The sequence below is a fragment of the Humulus lupulus genome, chromosome X (genome assembly GCF_963169125.1).
Source record: "Humulus lupulus chromosome X, drHumLupu1.1, whole genome shotgun sequence".
Lineage (NCBI taxonomy): Eukaryota > Viridiplantae > Streptophyta > Magnoliopsida > Rosales > Cannabaceae > Humulus > Humulus lupulus.
In genome coordinates this window covers 60966833-60980895 of record NC_084802.1, presented here as the reverse complement: position 1 = coordinate 60980895, position 14063 = coordinate 60966833, and the positions used below count along the sequence as shown (strand labels likewise).

At 34.4% G+C, this 14063-nt stretch overlaps 1 protein-coding gene across 1 annotated transcript; it reads left to right on the top strand.

Annotated features, from left to right (window-relative positions):
• The first annotated feature begins 9051 nt into the window (after positions 1-9051).
• On the top strand, positions 9052-12539 carry LOC133807178 (dihydrolipoyllysine-residue acetyltransferase component 5 of pyruvate dehydrogenase complex, chloroplastic). The gene is made up of 6 exons (XM_062245349.1): positions 9052-10178; positions 10769-10960; positions 11048-11135; positions 11603-11673; positions 11809-11892; positions 11992-12539. Exons 1-6 carry the CDS (start codon positions 9297-9299, stop codon positions 12094-12096), a joined length of 1422 nt encoding a protein of 473 aa, XP_062101333.1. The 5' UTR covers positions 9052-9296; the 3' UTR covers positions 12097-12539.
• The last annotated feature ends 1524 nt before the right edge of the window (positions 12540-14063 follow it).

Sequence of the window (14063 nt, the reverse complement as noted above, 5' to 3'; positions counted from 1 at the left end):
CAGAGTAGTGGCAGTGGAGTTCTGAACCGACGCCGTACATTCCTGATGTAACCTCTTCTGCAGGTTATCTATGGGGACATAGCTACACACTTCTTGGGGTGATGTCAGTATCGGGGAAAATTTATCACACCCAACTTCGACACCGGGTCCACGTCCGTTTACCAACATCCCTCTTCATTTACCAGGACGCGGGTTCATCCATAGTCGTCCCAGTCTAATCTCGGACTTGGGAACCACGACCTCTTAATTGCATCCCGGGAGGCATCGGATGGTGCGATCTAGGAGTATGCAACACGCCAATGCGATGGTCTTGGCTTCTATTCCAGGATGCCCTTTCAAAATAAGTTAGTCCTAAGATTAGTCAGTGTACAGGATTTACACTGACTTGCCAATCTACGATATAATCTACTTACACATTACAGTGTTATGTTCTTTCCAGAACATTATACCAAAGTAGATAAGATCGGATGTATTTGTTACATCGGACTGGACCGATATTCACAGTTGATAAGATAAATAAACATACCGTTATTATATATTCTAGTCATATGATATAGTTGACCATAGGTCAATTCAATCTAAATTATGAGTGGTTAGTATTATAACTGATTGTATTATTTGAGTTCTTTAACTTGTTCGTTACCAGCTTACCCTAAGGACTAGCCCATACTTACATCTTCGGAACTCGGTAGTATAATTGAGTGGGAGTGTTAATCATAGATATGAACATCTATAGCTTCTGATGAAGAAGTCAAACGATGGTTTCCTTTTAGTTTGATTCAAGGTGTTAAATGATAGAGATCTCATTTCAGTAATTAAATTAGTTTACTGAAATATCATTTACAAGGAACTAAGTGTTTTAAGGATAAAATACAATGAGGGGTAAAATGGTATTTTAGTCATATCTCATTGTAGACCGTATATAGAGGATTGAGTGACAATTACGGTTGTAACAATGGATAATTAATAGCGTATATATATATATTTGTTATAGAGCGTTCTATGAATTCAAGGGTGCAATTCCGAGTCTATAGTGGAGTCACAAGAAATTAATAAGTTAGTAAATTTATTTGTTAGATTTATGATAACTTATTCGAGCTTTATTTCATAGGCCCATGGTCCCCATTGTACCTTGGATAAAATCATCTACATAGTCTCAATTAATTGATTTAATTATCAAAGTTCACCAGGTCAATTTTGGATAGTTTCACAGAGTTGTGTAATTTTGAGAAAAATAGAGAAATTATGGCAGCTTTATTAATTAAGATAAATTCGTATCTAAATTAATAAATAAGTTTAAATCAAGGTTGAAATTACAAATAATTAATTTGATAAACTATTTAAAAAATTATTTAATTAATTAAATCGATAGAAAATAATACAGACATTGATTTTAAGTCCAATGTGCTTATAATCAAATGAGAATTTTCACAGGCCTAAAGCCCATGATAATTTCGACCTACAGCTTTAAAAGGGCTATTATTTTATTGATTTTCTAATTAAATTAATTGACCTAATTGAGTCTATAAAAAGAGTGCTTAGAAAGAAGTCAAAACATAAGTCACAACTCAGATTTTCTGATAGATTTAGATTCTCTCTAAACACAAGTCATTTTCTAAGCCTCTTTGTTATTTTCTCTTATTCTCTCTATATTTATCTCATGTGTTCAGAATTCCCCACACTAGTCTAGGTGGTTCTAAGGATACATTGGAAGATTGTGAAGAAAATAAAAAATCGGTTCAGTTTCTTGATAATACTCTGTGACAGAGAGGATACAAGAGTTAGAGAAACTAAAGGAATGACTCTTTAATTCCCCTGCGTATACTGTAAGTATTCTATTCTTTGTTTCTCTTTCAATTCAATTTTGTAAACATGTTTTAGGCTATTATGTATTAATTTATTTAATATTAGATATACATGGAAATAAATAAAGATCTTGTATAAGCTAATTCAACACGGAAATCATTTCATTTACCATTTCTTCAATTAGAATATCTTATTCAATTAATGTAATATCAACAAAGAGTTTTATACTATGTTTACAACTTTTCTTTTCACAAAATTATATCTTCACATTTACTTTGAAATATAATTAAAAATGTTGAAAATGTCACAATAACTTGCTTTGTAATTTATTAGACACTTACTATTTAAAAATGTAATAAATAGGCAATTTATTTTTTTAAATAATTGTTGGTCCCGTAATTTAAAATTTTTTCCTTTCGGTATTGTGGAATGTGGTATTTTGCAAGAATTTAATTAAAAACTGACATCTCCAGCAAAGATTTCGACCCATTCAAAATAAGTCTAGCCCATTTAACCAAAAAATGGAGTACATATTTTACAGACTGTGGCATTATAAAATCAAATTTGGTGCAAGAAAAATAAACAGAATCATTCAACTAGGATTCCGAATGTTTCTTGCGTGTGTTAGTATCCAACCAGGTCCACATAGTAGCCATGATTAGCCTACTGTGTAGTTTTGGAGGTCACTATTCAGTTTCTCTTTCCCAACATCATCTCTTCATTTCAGTAAATCATATGTAAACCCTTACCATTCACATATTCCCCATCACAAACCTAACTGCTTCCCATTCCTAAAAACATGAGGTTCAAATGCTTGGCTGGCCGCCCCCCATTAACGACGCAAGACACACCCCATGGATCTCTTGAGCCATCTCCACCGACAAGGGTCGACCATCTAGTAAAAACAAGAACACTCTCAAGCGACAACCAGACAAAGACGTGCCTCCTCCACAAAGTTTACAAGATGACCTTGTCAAAGGGGATGCTTCGAAAAGTCAGCCACGACGAAGGCGAGGTTATCCACTCAAGTTCATGATTATATTATTTACTACGTTTTTTTACATTACCTTCAGAACTTCCTCTGATTTGAATAATTTGCAAATCGTAACTATTAATTTTGGTTTTCGAAGGCCGACCTCGCAAAAAACTGGTTGTTCTACCCGAAGGTTCGTCTGGTCGAAGGACGAAACAACATGGGAAAACAATCTCATTGTCGTCTTCAGACTCTGAGGTGTCCCACCAAGAGATGTACATGAGTAGGAACACCTTCCAAAATCTAAAATTTAGCATGTTGTTTAATCTGCGAAACGACGTTGACGAAATTAGGAGTCGATGGTGTTGCCAATGTTGTCACGGGGAGCAAAAGGGAAATCCTAACCTAGTCGAACGCAAGTCTTCTTCTCCACCACCTCCCTCTAGTCCTAAGTAGTAAGGCATCAATGACTGGAACCGAAATGTATTTTGTTCATTGTGGTGTTGTGTTTATTGCAGTCCTCTATTATAGTTTTGTTGGATAAGGAATGAAACAATTAGGTTGGTAGTTTTATTTCAATATGCTATTTTGAAGTTGTTTTATAACCATGTACGCAATGAACCAACCGGCTATTATGAATGTCAGTTACTATGTTGTGTTGTTAATGCATTTCATGACATGGTTTAACTTACATTTTTTTCATCAATTTGAAATGCAACCTCTTCGTAACATTTTAATAGTTGTTTTTATACGTCACCGTCTCTTTTACGAATTTCTTTTGTTTTATTAAAAAAATCATGACTGAAATTTTCGATCATTTCCGGTTAATGTTGGCCAACTAATTTCATAGATTAATTAATTTGATTTGAGATATCAATCACAGGAGAACAAAGACATGTAACGAGTTATAATATAACCAGAATATATAAAATATTCTCCTGTAAATAATATAGTTGGTGATTCAATCATCCTAAATCACACAAATAAAACATTTGCACGTAATAAAATAGAATAGTCTGAACAATTATAAAGTAGCAGTTTTTATTACGAGGTAAGAGTTATGAGTTACGCACTACAACTTTCAAATTACTTATCAGCTCTTACTCGCTAACGTATCTTCCTAATATACGTATCTGACAATTTTAAAAAAATATAGTTTTAAAGGCCTCAAAAATCGTAATTTACTTGGCAATTCACTCATTCTATCTCTTATAGTGATGCATTTATAATACATATCTGAGATGATCAAACCTTAACGTAATTATGATCCTCAAATTTACCATATCAGAGGATCAACTAATTATTGTACTACTTATTCTCTTCGGTCAAACAACACAAAAATTAAACCTTATTTGGTATTAACATAGTAATGATTAGTCTTATCACAAATCAGCTACCCTAATCTATTGTACTACTTCTATTCCTAAATTGCTCTATGACTATAGGTCCATTTTTAGCTGGGCTGGACCGATATTCCTGGAAATTCGCCAATTTGTACCCACAAGTTAACCTGTGAAGTGTTTACGAATTTAACCTATCACTCAGTTTCCCAACAAACAACGGTACATGCATCACCCACCTATAACACGGTCAAGCAATAAATATACATTTACTTTCCTCGCCAATTGTTGCCTTCTATATCAAATATGAAAATACTTCAATAAATTTCATCTACAACGGGATGGAGTTCGTTCACACGCATAGCATCGTATGTGCTTCTCCTTCATCTTCACCAAGAAATAACGAATTCCATAACAAATTCCTCTCTTCAGTACATCTACAAGTTGTCAAAAGTTTCTGTTCATCTGTGACAAATAGGTCAAAAGTGGTGGATCAATTGATGTTGCTTTCTATGCACGACAAGTAACTAGTTCATACACCATTTTTCATATTTTATTATGCACAACATCTTTTCATAACTTCACAAAGTACTCAAGAAATTTTTCTATAGTCAATCATAAAATTAAACACCCACCTCAGTTTAATTATGAATGTCCACAAGTAACGTTACCTATTATTTTCTATACCTCACCAAATTTGATGTTTGAAAATGGAATTCAATCTTTTAACTCCAATGGTTCTTCACTTTGCAAGTGGGCCTGACTTTGGTAGCCCACATTTATCTCAAACTTATTGATAAGTTAAACTGGACTACCTCACTTCCTCAAGTGGGCAAGAAACAAACTGTAAAGAAATTTTTAAAAATTGTGAAGGCTTGTGTAGAAAAATTTCAATAGTTTGCTCATTTAGCTTGGTCACTAACTACTTAATGAGTATAATATAAAAAATTCAAATACTAACATTAACCTTATTATATGCTTGTAGTTTGCCTACGTCATTTACTCCATTAACTGAAAGTTTGAAGGGTGTTTATAATCTCAACCTCTCCTCCAAATGGCGGACCCACAAGACAGAGAGTTGGAAACAAAAAATATTGAAATAGTTGCCAATATCAAAACTAAGAATTGTGCTTACGACCCACACAAAAACAAGATCCCAACACATTTGTTACATGTTTCTCTTGCAAAGTGTCATATACAAGTAATACGACTCCCATTTCCATCAGGGAGATATTCAAAATTTACAAATGCAGATGGAAACCTTGTCATTTTTGTTTTCAACGAAGGACAATGTTGTATATACGATATTCTCACATGTTTGGTAAGTCCTTAAATTCGTAAATTAATCGAAATGATTAATTGAACTTCTAAATTTTTAATACAAATGAACTCTACTCATTTTTACAATGATCGTTACCAAGTTAATTCATTATCGTTTTATTATGTGATTAATAACTTATAAATTATTCACCCTTTTCATGTTGCAAAATATAGCTTATTTCAAGACGGTACTGCACTGGTAAAATTCTTCCCTCTGGAATTTGGAATCAAGTTACGATCACAACAAATGGATATTCAGATCGATATAAACGTGTCACAATGTACACAAACGGTTTCCACAAATTTTGGAGGATTTTCTAGCTGGGAATACCATCTATTTCAATGCCTCTCATCATATATGTACACAAAAGCACTAAAGAACAAGAACAACAAGATAATGAAGCATATCACTGCCATGTCCCAAGTCATCATCTACTGCTATATGGAAACAACGAAGATAGTTTCATTAAATTGTTTGATCTTACAAATGGGACTATTAAAATGAATTGTGATGTGGGACTTCTCTTACAACCACTTCTATTTTCAACACCAATTGCCTGGAGTAGCAATGAAGGAGTCATTCTACATTCAACCAAGAGACTACAACTATGGGATATAGGCCAACCTCAGCCAGTTCAAATGAGCCATCTCCCATCAATGGGAAGGCATGTCAGGGCCTTTGCCACTGTAAAAAATTCCAATGACAACCAAGTACAGTGCGAAAACTGGTCATAAATATCTCTTACCCTAGCTCAAAGATACGTGATCATAATTTCTTCTTAAAATAAATAGCTTCATTCATCATATTTAAACTTAATCATATTTGTACTTTATGAAATATTAAGGGGGTAACAATGAATGGTGTCAACGCCACATAATGTACTACTCAAGTGTTGTTCTTGTTCGACTCTAGAAGTCCGACTGTTAAAGTTATTAACTTACCCCAACAAATTGAAGATGTCTTCACCATTAGCCTCAACAGATATTCAGTCCTCCTTGGCATAAGGGCTTTCAAAATATTATCGGCAACAAGACAAGGTAGTGGATACATACTTATCCCAAAACAGTTACAATTAGATACAAGAATTAGGCAAGTGTGGTCGAATGGTGAAAAAGTATTAACACTAAACCAGATGAGTGTATACGTTTTTTATTACTACAACATAGATTACAAAAGCGTGGTTGGGGACGTTCTACTTACCCCAATACGACTCACTCATACAATTGACGCTTCTCAGTTGGTTGAACCAATTTTTCATGCAATTGATAAGAAAATTATAATTTCCTCATCCACTAAGCCACCAATGCGGTCTTCACTTTAAACCTATGTATTAAGAATATTTCAACTAAACTTATGATATTGTATTAAGAATATTTTAACACTTAATTTATGTAAACACTAGTTGCAAGATATTAACATGTTAGTGTCAAACATATATCAATCAAGCAAGTACTGACTCTCCTAGTTAATCAACCATCTAAATAACATTTTTCCATACCTAATTTAGTTAGTGATTCATTCATCCCAATATTGAATAAATGAAACTTGTCCAGGGAAAAAACTTTAAAAAAACCTTATAAAACAACTACAAAATATATATCAGTTTTACTAACGTGGTTATTGTTGCGTCTCACTCAACATAACATATAAATAACTTGGCGGAAGCACAATGCTTACGTTACCAAAATCGTAAATATCTCTCAAATTCATATTAAGTTTACAATCAAGTCCTTAAGTTTACGATCAAGTCCAGGTAAAAAACTTTAAAATAACTTACAAAACAATACAAAATATATATCAGTTTTTCTTACGTGGTTATTGGTACATCTCACTCAACATAACATATAAATAACTTGGCGGAAGCACAATGCTTACGTTACCAAAATCGTAAATATCTCTCAAATTCATATTAAGTTTACAATCAAGTCCTTAAGTTTACGATCAAGTCCAGGGAAAAAACTTTAAAAAAACTTACAAAACAGTTTAAAATATATATCAGTTTTACTTACGTGGTTATTAGTGCATCTCACTCAACATAACATATAAATCACTTGCCGGAAGCACAATCCTTACGTTACCAAAATCGTAAATATCTCTCAAATTCATATTAAGTTTACGATCAACTCCTCAACTGTACATATTTTTGGACATGGAATTACTTTTTTGCCCCTACTTTTTACACCCACATCACCAACAACTTTCTAACCGGTTCACCAAACCGGTCATTGCAAGTCAAAAACAAATGTGACAAAAAGACCAAATCCTATAAAATTTTGACAAATGGCACAAAGCTGGACCCCACATTGGACCCCACACTGAAGGACTGAGTCCTGTGAGGGATTGAAGAATTCGCCTATATATATTAGTAACATTAACCAAAAAAATCTGATAACAAATCAATCCGAAAACAAAAATAATACTGAAGCCATTTCAACAAAAACATATATATATATATATATATAGACACACACATCGCATATGTAGACAAATTATTATAATACGGATAGATCAATGATCAAAACCCTAATTTTAGAAAAATTCCCAAATTTCTTAAACAAAAACATCAAACTTATAATCAATCTAGCAAATGTGTCTCTGATACCACTTGTTAGGATTTATGAAACACTCAAACAACACGCATAAATATTAATATTCAACATAATATCTCAGATCTTAATCATATTACTAAACGTGCATAAATGAGAAACTCTAAAACATGTTTCTATATAATCTTTGCTAAATCAAAAGAAGAAGATGAGCACAAGAGCGGAAGCACTAATCTGAAATCATTGGTAGAGATATCACATAAAATTTGATCTTCCAAGTATACACTTTTCTCTAGAAAATATTTTTCTAATGGGGAATGAGAGAATATGAGAGGTTGTGTTTCTTGGGGACCACTACCTCTTTATATAAATTGGTTATAAAATCAATTTTGGGTATTTACAATTTGATTACTCATCAAATTATAAATATAACTTATAGTATCTACACATTATTTCTGTAACATTTTAATACACTACGATAATTATAACATATTTGGTTACATAAATTTGTATCATACCTTATAATAGCATTATACATTATACATATGTGCCCATAAAATAAGATTTTAATCAAACATCGTAAGTAACCAAAATATAATTTTGTACAACAAAAAATAAAATAAAATAATTCGGGAAGCGGGATTTCTCAATTTTTTCAAAATTCAGTATGCTACAATGACATAACAGTGATATTTGTGTAAAGTGATATTTGTGTAAATAATTTAGTTGAAGGTATTTGTACTTTATATTCTAGGTATATTATTGTAAATTTTCCTAACCGGTTCATTCTCTTTATGTTCATTCGCCGTCATTACTTTTTTTTTTTTTTTTAATTTCTTCCCCATTTTCCTTTTACCAACGTTTAGTCAATAATTTCGAAAGAAAACCATTAAAAAACTTAAGAACTAGGTAATGAGTCTAATGACTGACCAGCTAACCACAGCTAAAACTTTGGCTTTGCATACCCAATAATGGAATGAAAGGACAAAATAGATAAATGAGAAAAAAAAGAAAAAGAAAGAATAAAAAGACATTGCATTGAACGTTGAACACAAAAATACACCAAAACTCGAACTAAATCAAACCAAACCTAAAACACAACTCAACCACGTCATCACATTCCCCAACCGGTAATTTGGTTGGAACCTCCGCCTGGTTTCGATGTATTCGAGAAACCCAAAATAAACCCAACAAAACTAGAAAAAAAACCCAAACCCCTTTTTTCTCTATTCATATAATCAAATCTACATCTTCTTCTTCTTTCTCCCAACACTGCTGAGTGCTGACAAGTCAGAATCAAACTGAACCAAATGGCTCACCTTCTCAACACTTCTTTCGTTCCCTCCTCCCAAACCCTTCGCCGGAACCCCTATCTGCCTCCTGGGGTCTCTATTTCCGGTCGCCGGAGCAGGGCTCGGGTCCATGCTAAGATCCGCGAGATCTTTATGCCGGCATTGAGCTCCACCATGACCGAGGGCAAGATCGTTTCTTGGGTCAAGTCCGAGGGTGACAAGTTGGCCAAGGGTGAGAGCGTTGTCGTGGTCGAGTCGGACAAGGCCGACATGGATGTCGAGACCTTCTATGATGGGTATTTGGCTGCAATTATGGTCGAGGAAGGCGGCGTTGCTACTGTTGGTTCCGCCATTGCGCTTTTGGCGGAGACAGAGGCTGAGATCGATGAGGCCAGGGCCAAAGCTAATTCTTCTCCTTCATCAACACCTTCTTCGTCGGCGGCTTCTGTGGCGCCGCCAGAGCCGCAGGCGGAGAAAATCGCGGAAAATGTGGGTCCAGTTGTGAAGACGCCGTCCCCGGTTTCGGTGGCGGCTTCGTCTTCTCATCCGGCGTCGGATGGAGGGAAGAGGATTGTGGCGTCACCTTATGCGAAGAAGCTGGCGAAGGAGCTTAAGGTGGATTTGGGGAGAGTTGTTGGAAGCGGGCCATTGGGGAGAATTGTGGCCAAGGATGTGGAGGCAGCGGCTTCCGCAGCTGTTGAGTCGACGGTGACGGCTGCAGTTGGCCCGGCACTGGGCAGTGGAGCTGCAGCATCTCCAGCTATTGAGTTGGGAACTGTGGTACCTTTTACTACAATGCAGGGTGCAGTGAGCAAGAACATGATTGAGAGTCTGTCAGTTCCCACCTTCAGAGTTGGGTACACTATCACCACTGATGCACTTGATGCTCTTTACAAGAAGGTAACATGCACATTTTTCTGAATCTGATGCTGTTATGTGTGTGTGCTTTATTACTATATATGGATGCTTATGAGCTTAAGAGACATACTGGTTTAATGTTTGTTAAAATGTCTTATAATGTGGGTTATTGTTAAAATCAACTTAAATACAGCGTGAAGGAGCATAATGCGTCTTTTAAACTAATATTTTCTTCAAAAAATTAAAATGGAGATTTATCATTTGATTGCTCTGTTGCTTCATCTTCTTGGTAAGAGGCTGACACTTTTATTAAAAAAAATGTTCAAATCTCTTTTGTATTTTAGATTTAAAATGACGAGAGTTCTTCCTAGTGCTTATAGCTGCTCCTTTGAGGTCTTCCTAGTTCTTCCTAGTCTATATGATATGGGTTATTGTGATTTTGAGATGGTTGGCGTCCTGCGGCTCTGGTCATAGAATTTTTTTATTGGGATCTACTTTTTGTTTAGCTACCTTTTATTATTTTTTTTTGTGTTTCCTATAGGGATCATTCTGTAAGAAAAAGGCTAAACAGTTTTCAGTAGTTCAAGAAATGATACTCTCCAATTTGATCTAATGTCATTTTTGTTTAACAGGTGAAGTCAAAAGGAGTTACTATGACTGCTTTGCTTGCCAAGGCAACAGCACTTGCACTGGTCCAACATCCTGTAGTAAATTCAAGTTGTAGGGATGGTAACAGCTTTACGTATAATAGCAGTATCAATATTGCTGTCGCTGTTGCATTGGATGGTGGATTGATCACTCCAGTGCTTCAGGATGCTGACAAGGTTTGTATACCTCATTGTGGTTGGGAATGTGGAGAGGGATTAAATTACCGATAAAGTTAAAATTGGTTGTTTTGCTATGTGTTTTAGGCTGACATTTACTCATTATCAAGAAAGTGGAAGGAGTTAGTTGATAAGGCCCGGGCCAAGCAGCTCCAACCTCAGGAATACACTACAGGTAAACTGATGCATGCGTGAATGACTATTACGTGATAAGTGGTTGGGTACTTGACTAAAGTTGAAAGGTTGGAAGTTGTTTATGCTCAAATGGTGCACATTAGCCTAGCAAAATTGTTTCTTACTTCTTTGGCGATACCTTAAGTGATGAAAGCTGCAATTGCCGATAAATTTGTACTGACAACCATATCTGTGTTTTAGCTTAACCTTTGGCATAAGAATTTATGTGGTTTGAATTTTCTTGCATTGAATTTACATTCGAAGACTAGTGTTCATAGTCTTAGTTTGATTTGTTAGTTTTTTATAAATGCTATGCCTTCTTGAAATGTGTTTTCTTTTTAACATCTACTTAATGTATTTTATGAAGTTAAAAGCAGTTAATGTTTCTTGTTCAATGACCTACTATTGGACTGAGCTGTATGTTGTCTCCCATTTGGTGATCATTATTCTTATCTTTTTTATTGCTAGGTACTTTCACTCTTTCAAACCTTGGAATGTTTGGGGTTGACCGGTTTGATGCAATTCTTCCACCAGGAACTGTAAGTTGCTTATTCATTCATAAACATTCCTCCCAGATGATTAAGACATCTATGTACTAAGATTGTGATAAAGAAGACATGGATGCATATTTGTAAACCAATAATCTTACAAGATGATGGCTTTGAATCATGCAGGGTGCAATTATGGCTGTCGGAACATCTCAACCTAATGCTGTGGCTACCAAGGATGGTAGAATTGGCATGAAGAGCCAAATGCAGGTGAGTAATTCCACCACCACTACGACTACTACTATTAATGTATAAGTATCAGAGTGATTTTTATCCGATCCTGATGCTTTAAAATTACAATGTATGCAGGTAAATATCACGGCTGATCATCGTGTAATCTATGGCTCTGATCTTGCTTCATTCTTGAAAACATTGGCAAGCATTATCGAAGACCCCAAAGATCTTACTTTCTAGGCCTACAGTTACCAAATGAGCCCTTTCAGTTTTTCCTCATTGTTTGAGATCTTTTTGAGTCACGAGGGTTGAATTATTTATCATGGATGTGTAGCCAAGAAGCTTGGTTGAGGAAAACACATAGAGCTAAGTGCTATCTTCTGGAAGAACAGTGGAGGAATTTTGGAGCGCTATTCTTATGGATTTCGTTGTCAGTCATGTCCAAAGGAAGAAACACATATTCTCTATCCTCTTCTTTCTTTTGGAAACGAACACATTTTGTTTATAATCTTGAATGTTGTCATAAATTCTGTTTACTACTGGGCAATCACTTGTCACGATGCCCAAAAAGTTTATTAACTCACAATGGCTTTTGTATCCTAAAAACACAAACGAAGATGTGATATTTCCGCTAAAAGACAAAAGTAATAGTAACAAAAAGATAATTTTTAAGTGTGTTAAAATATTGGGACCGTGTGTGGTACATCCCTAAAAAGGATGTATCGGTAGTAGAATGACGTGTTCATTGTATTTATAATAATTTTTTTTGTTCAATGAGTGCATTTTTTAAATTTGCTCGGGATCGCTATAATTACAATGAATATCGTTATGAAAAAAATTGAGATTAAGATGCCTCCACATGTTATTTTTGCGAGCGTGTTGTATTGGTATATCATTTTTTGGAAATGTACCATAGACATCCCTATAATATTTAGTGTTTAAGACACGTCGCCATCTGGGAGGCGACACATTGCCTGGGCTGAAAAGCCTTTGAGGAATAGTAACAGGTGATGTATCACCTCTAAAGCGATGTGTCGCCTAGTGCCAGGCGATGCATCACTTAGCATGTCCATATAAGTCTATACAGATACGCGTTTTTAGCTCCAAATGATGTGTTCAAAGCTGTAATCTTATTAGTTAGACTTAGTGACAATGCATACACTATAGATAAGGGTTATTAGAGTTGTAAAGTTTTGATAACACTTTTCAACTCTCTTTATAACCCCTCTTTCTCTCTAGTTCTCAAAGTTTATAAGTTTTCTCCAAGAAATTCACCAAGAATTGCTTGGCTTGTGTGAGTTTAAAAGATTTGTTAAATTCTACATCTCATTCCATCTTGGTGAAGCTTCAAGCAACTATAGGAAGGCTTGGAATAGAGATTTTGGACATCGATACTCCTTATGTACAAGCTTTTAAATGTTCCCCAAGTTTTGAAGATTATTGTTCAATTCAAAGGTGGTATTCTGTAAACCCTAACTATCTAGGATAGACTATTTTGATTTCGTTTTTGGGTTTCCCATTATATTTTGTGTTCAAACCTTTGATAGTTCTATAATATTTCATGTGAGGATTCCATTAATTTACGATAAATAATTTCACTCTCAATTTTATCATTTTTTAAGATATTTTCTTTAATCTTTGAAAATTCAAGATTTGCCTTCATATGCATCTGATTTTTTATTAGATTTTAAAGTTTGTATTATTGAATTTGTTTCTATTATTTATTGTTAATATAGAAAGTGTTAGCCATAAATTCTCAATATTACATTCTAAGTTTTTTAAACATTTTAATATCTTTGCATTTGCATGAGATGATTCAGCCATTGATAATATTTTAAATTGTTGTTCCATTGATGAATAATTTCTAGAGTTTAAACATGCTCAATTTTTATGATTCATAAGTATATTAGAGATTGGGTATGTACGTGCATTCAGAAAAGTTAAAAGAAAAAGAATTAAGATTTAAAAAAGTATATTCTAGTCATTATATATAAGGATAAATATGTAATTAATTAATTATTTATTTTAAAAAAAAGTGTAGTTATAAATTTTTGGGGTGTGAATATGATGCCCAAAATTGAAATTGTATAATTTCATGAAAGTTAAAAAATTACGGACCCCTAAGTTTTTACTAGGGCTCCAATATTGTCATGTTGTCGTAATTGTTGTTTTTCCATAGAGAAAACGTTATGGTACCAATGAATTGA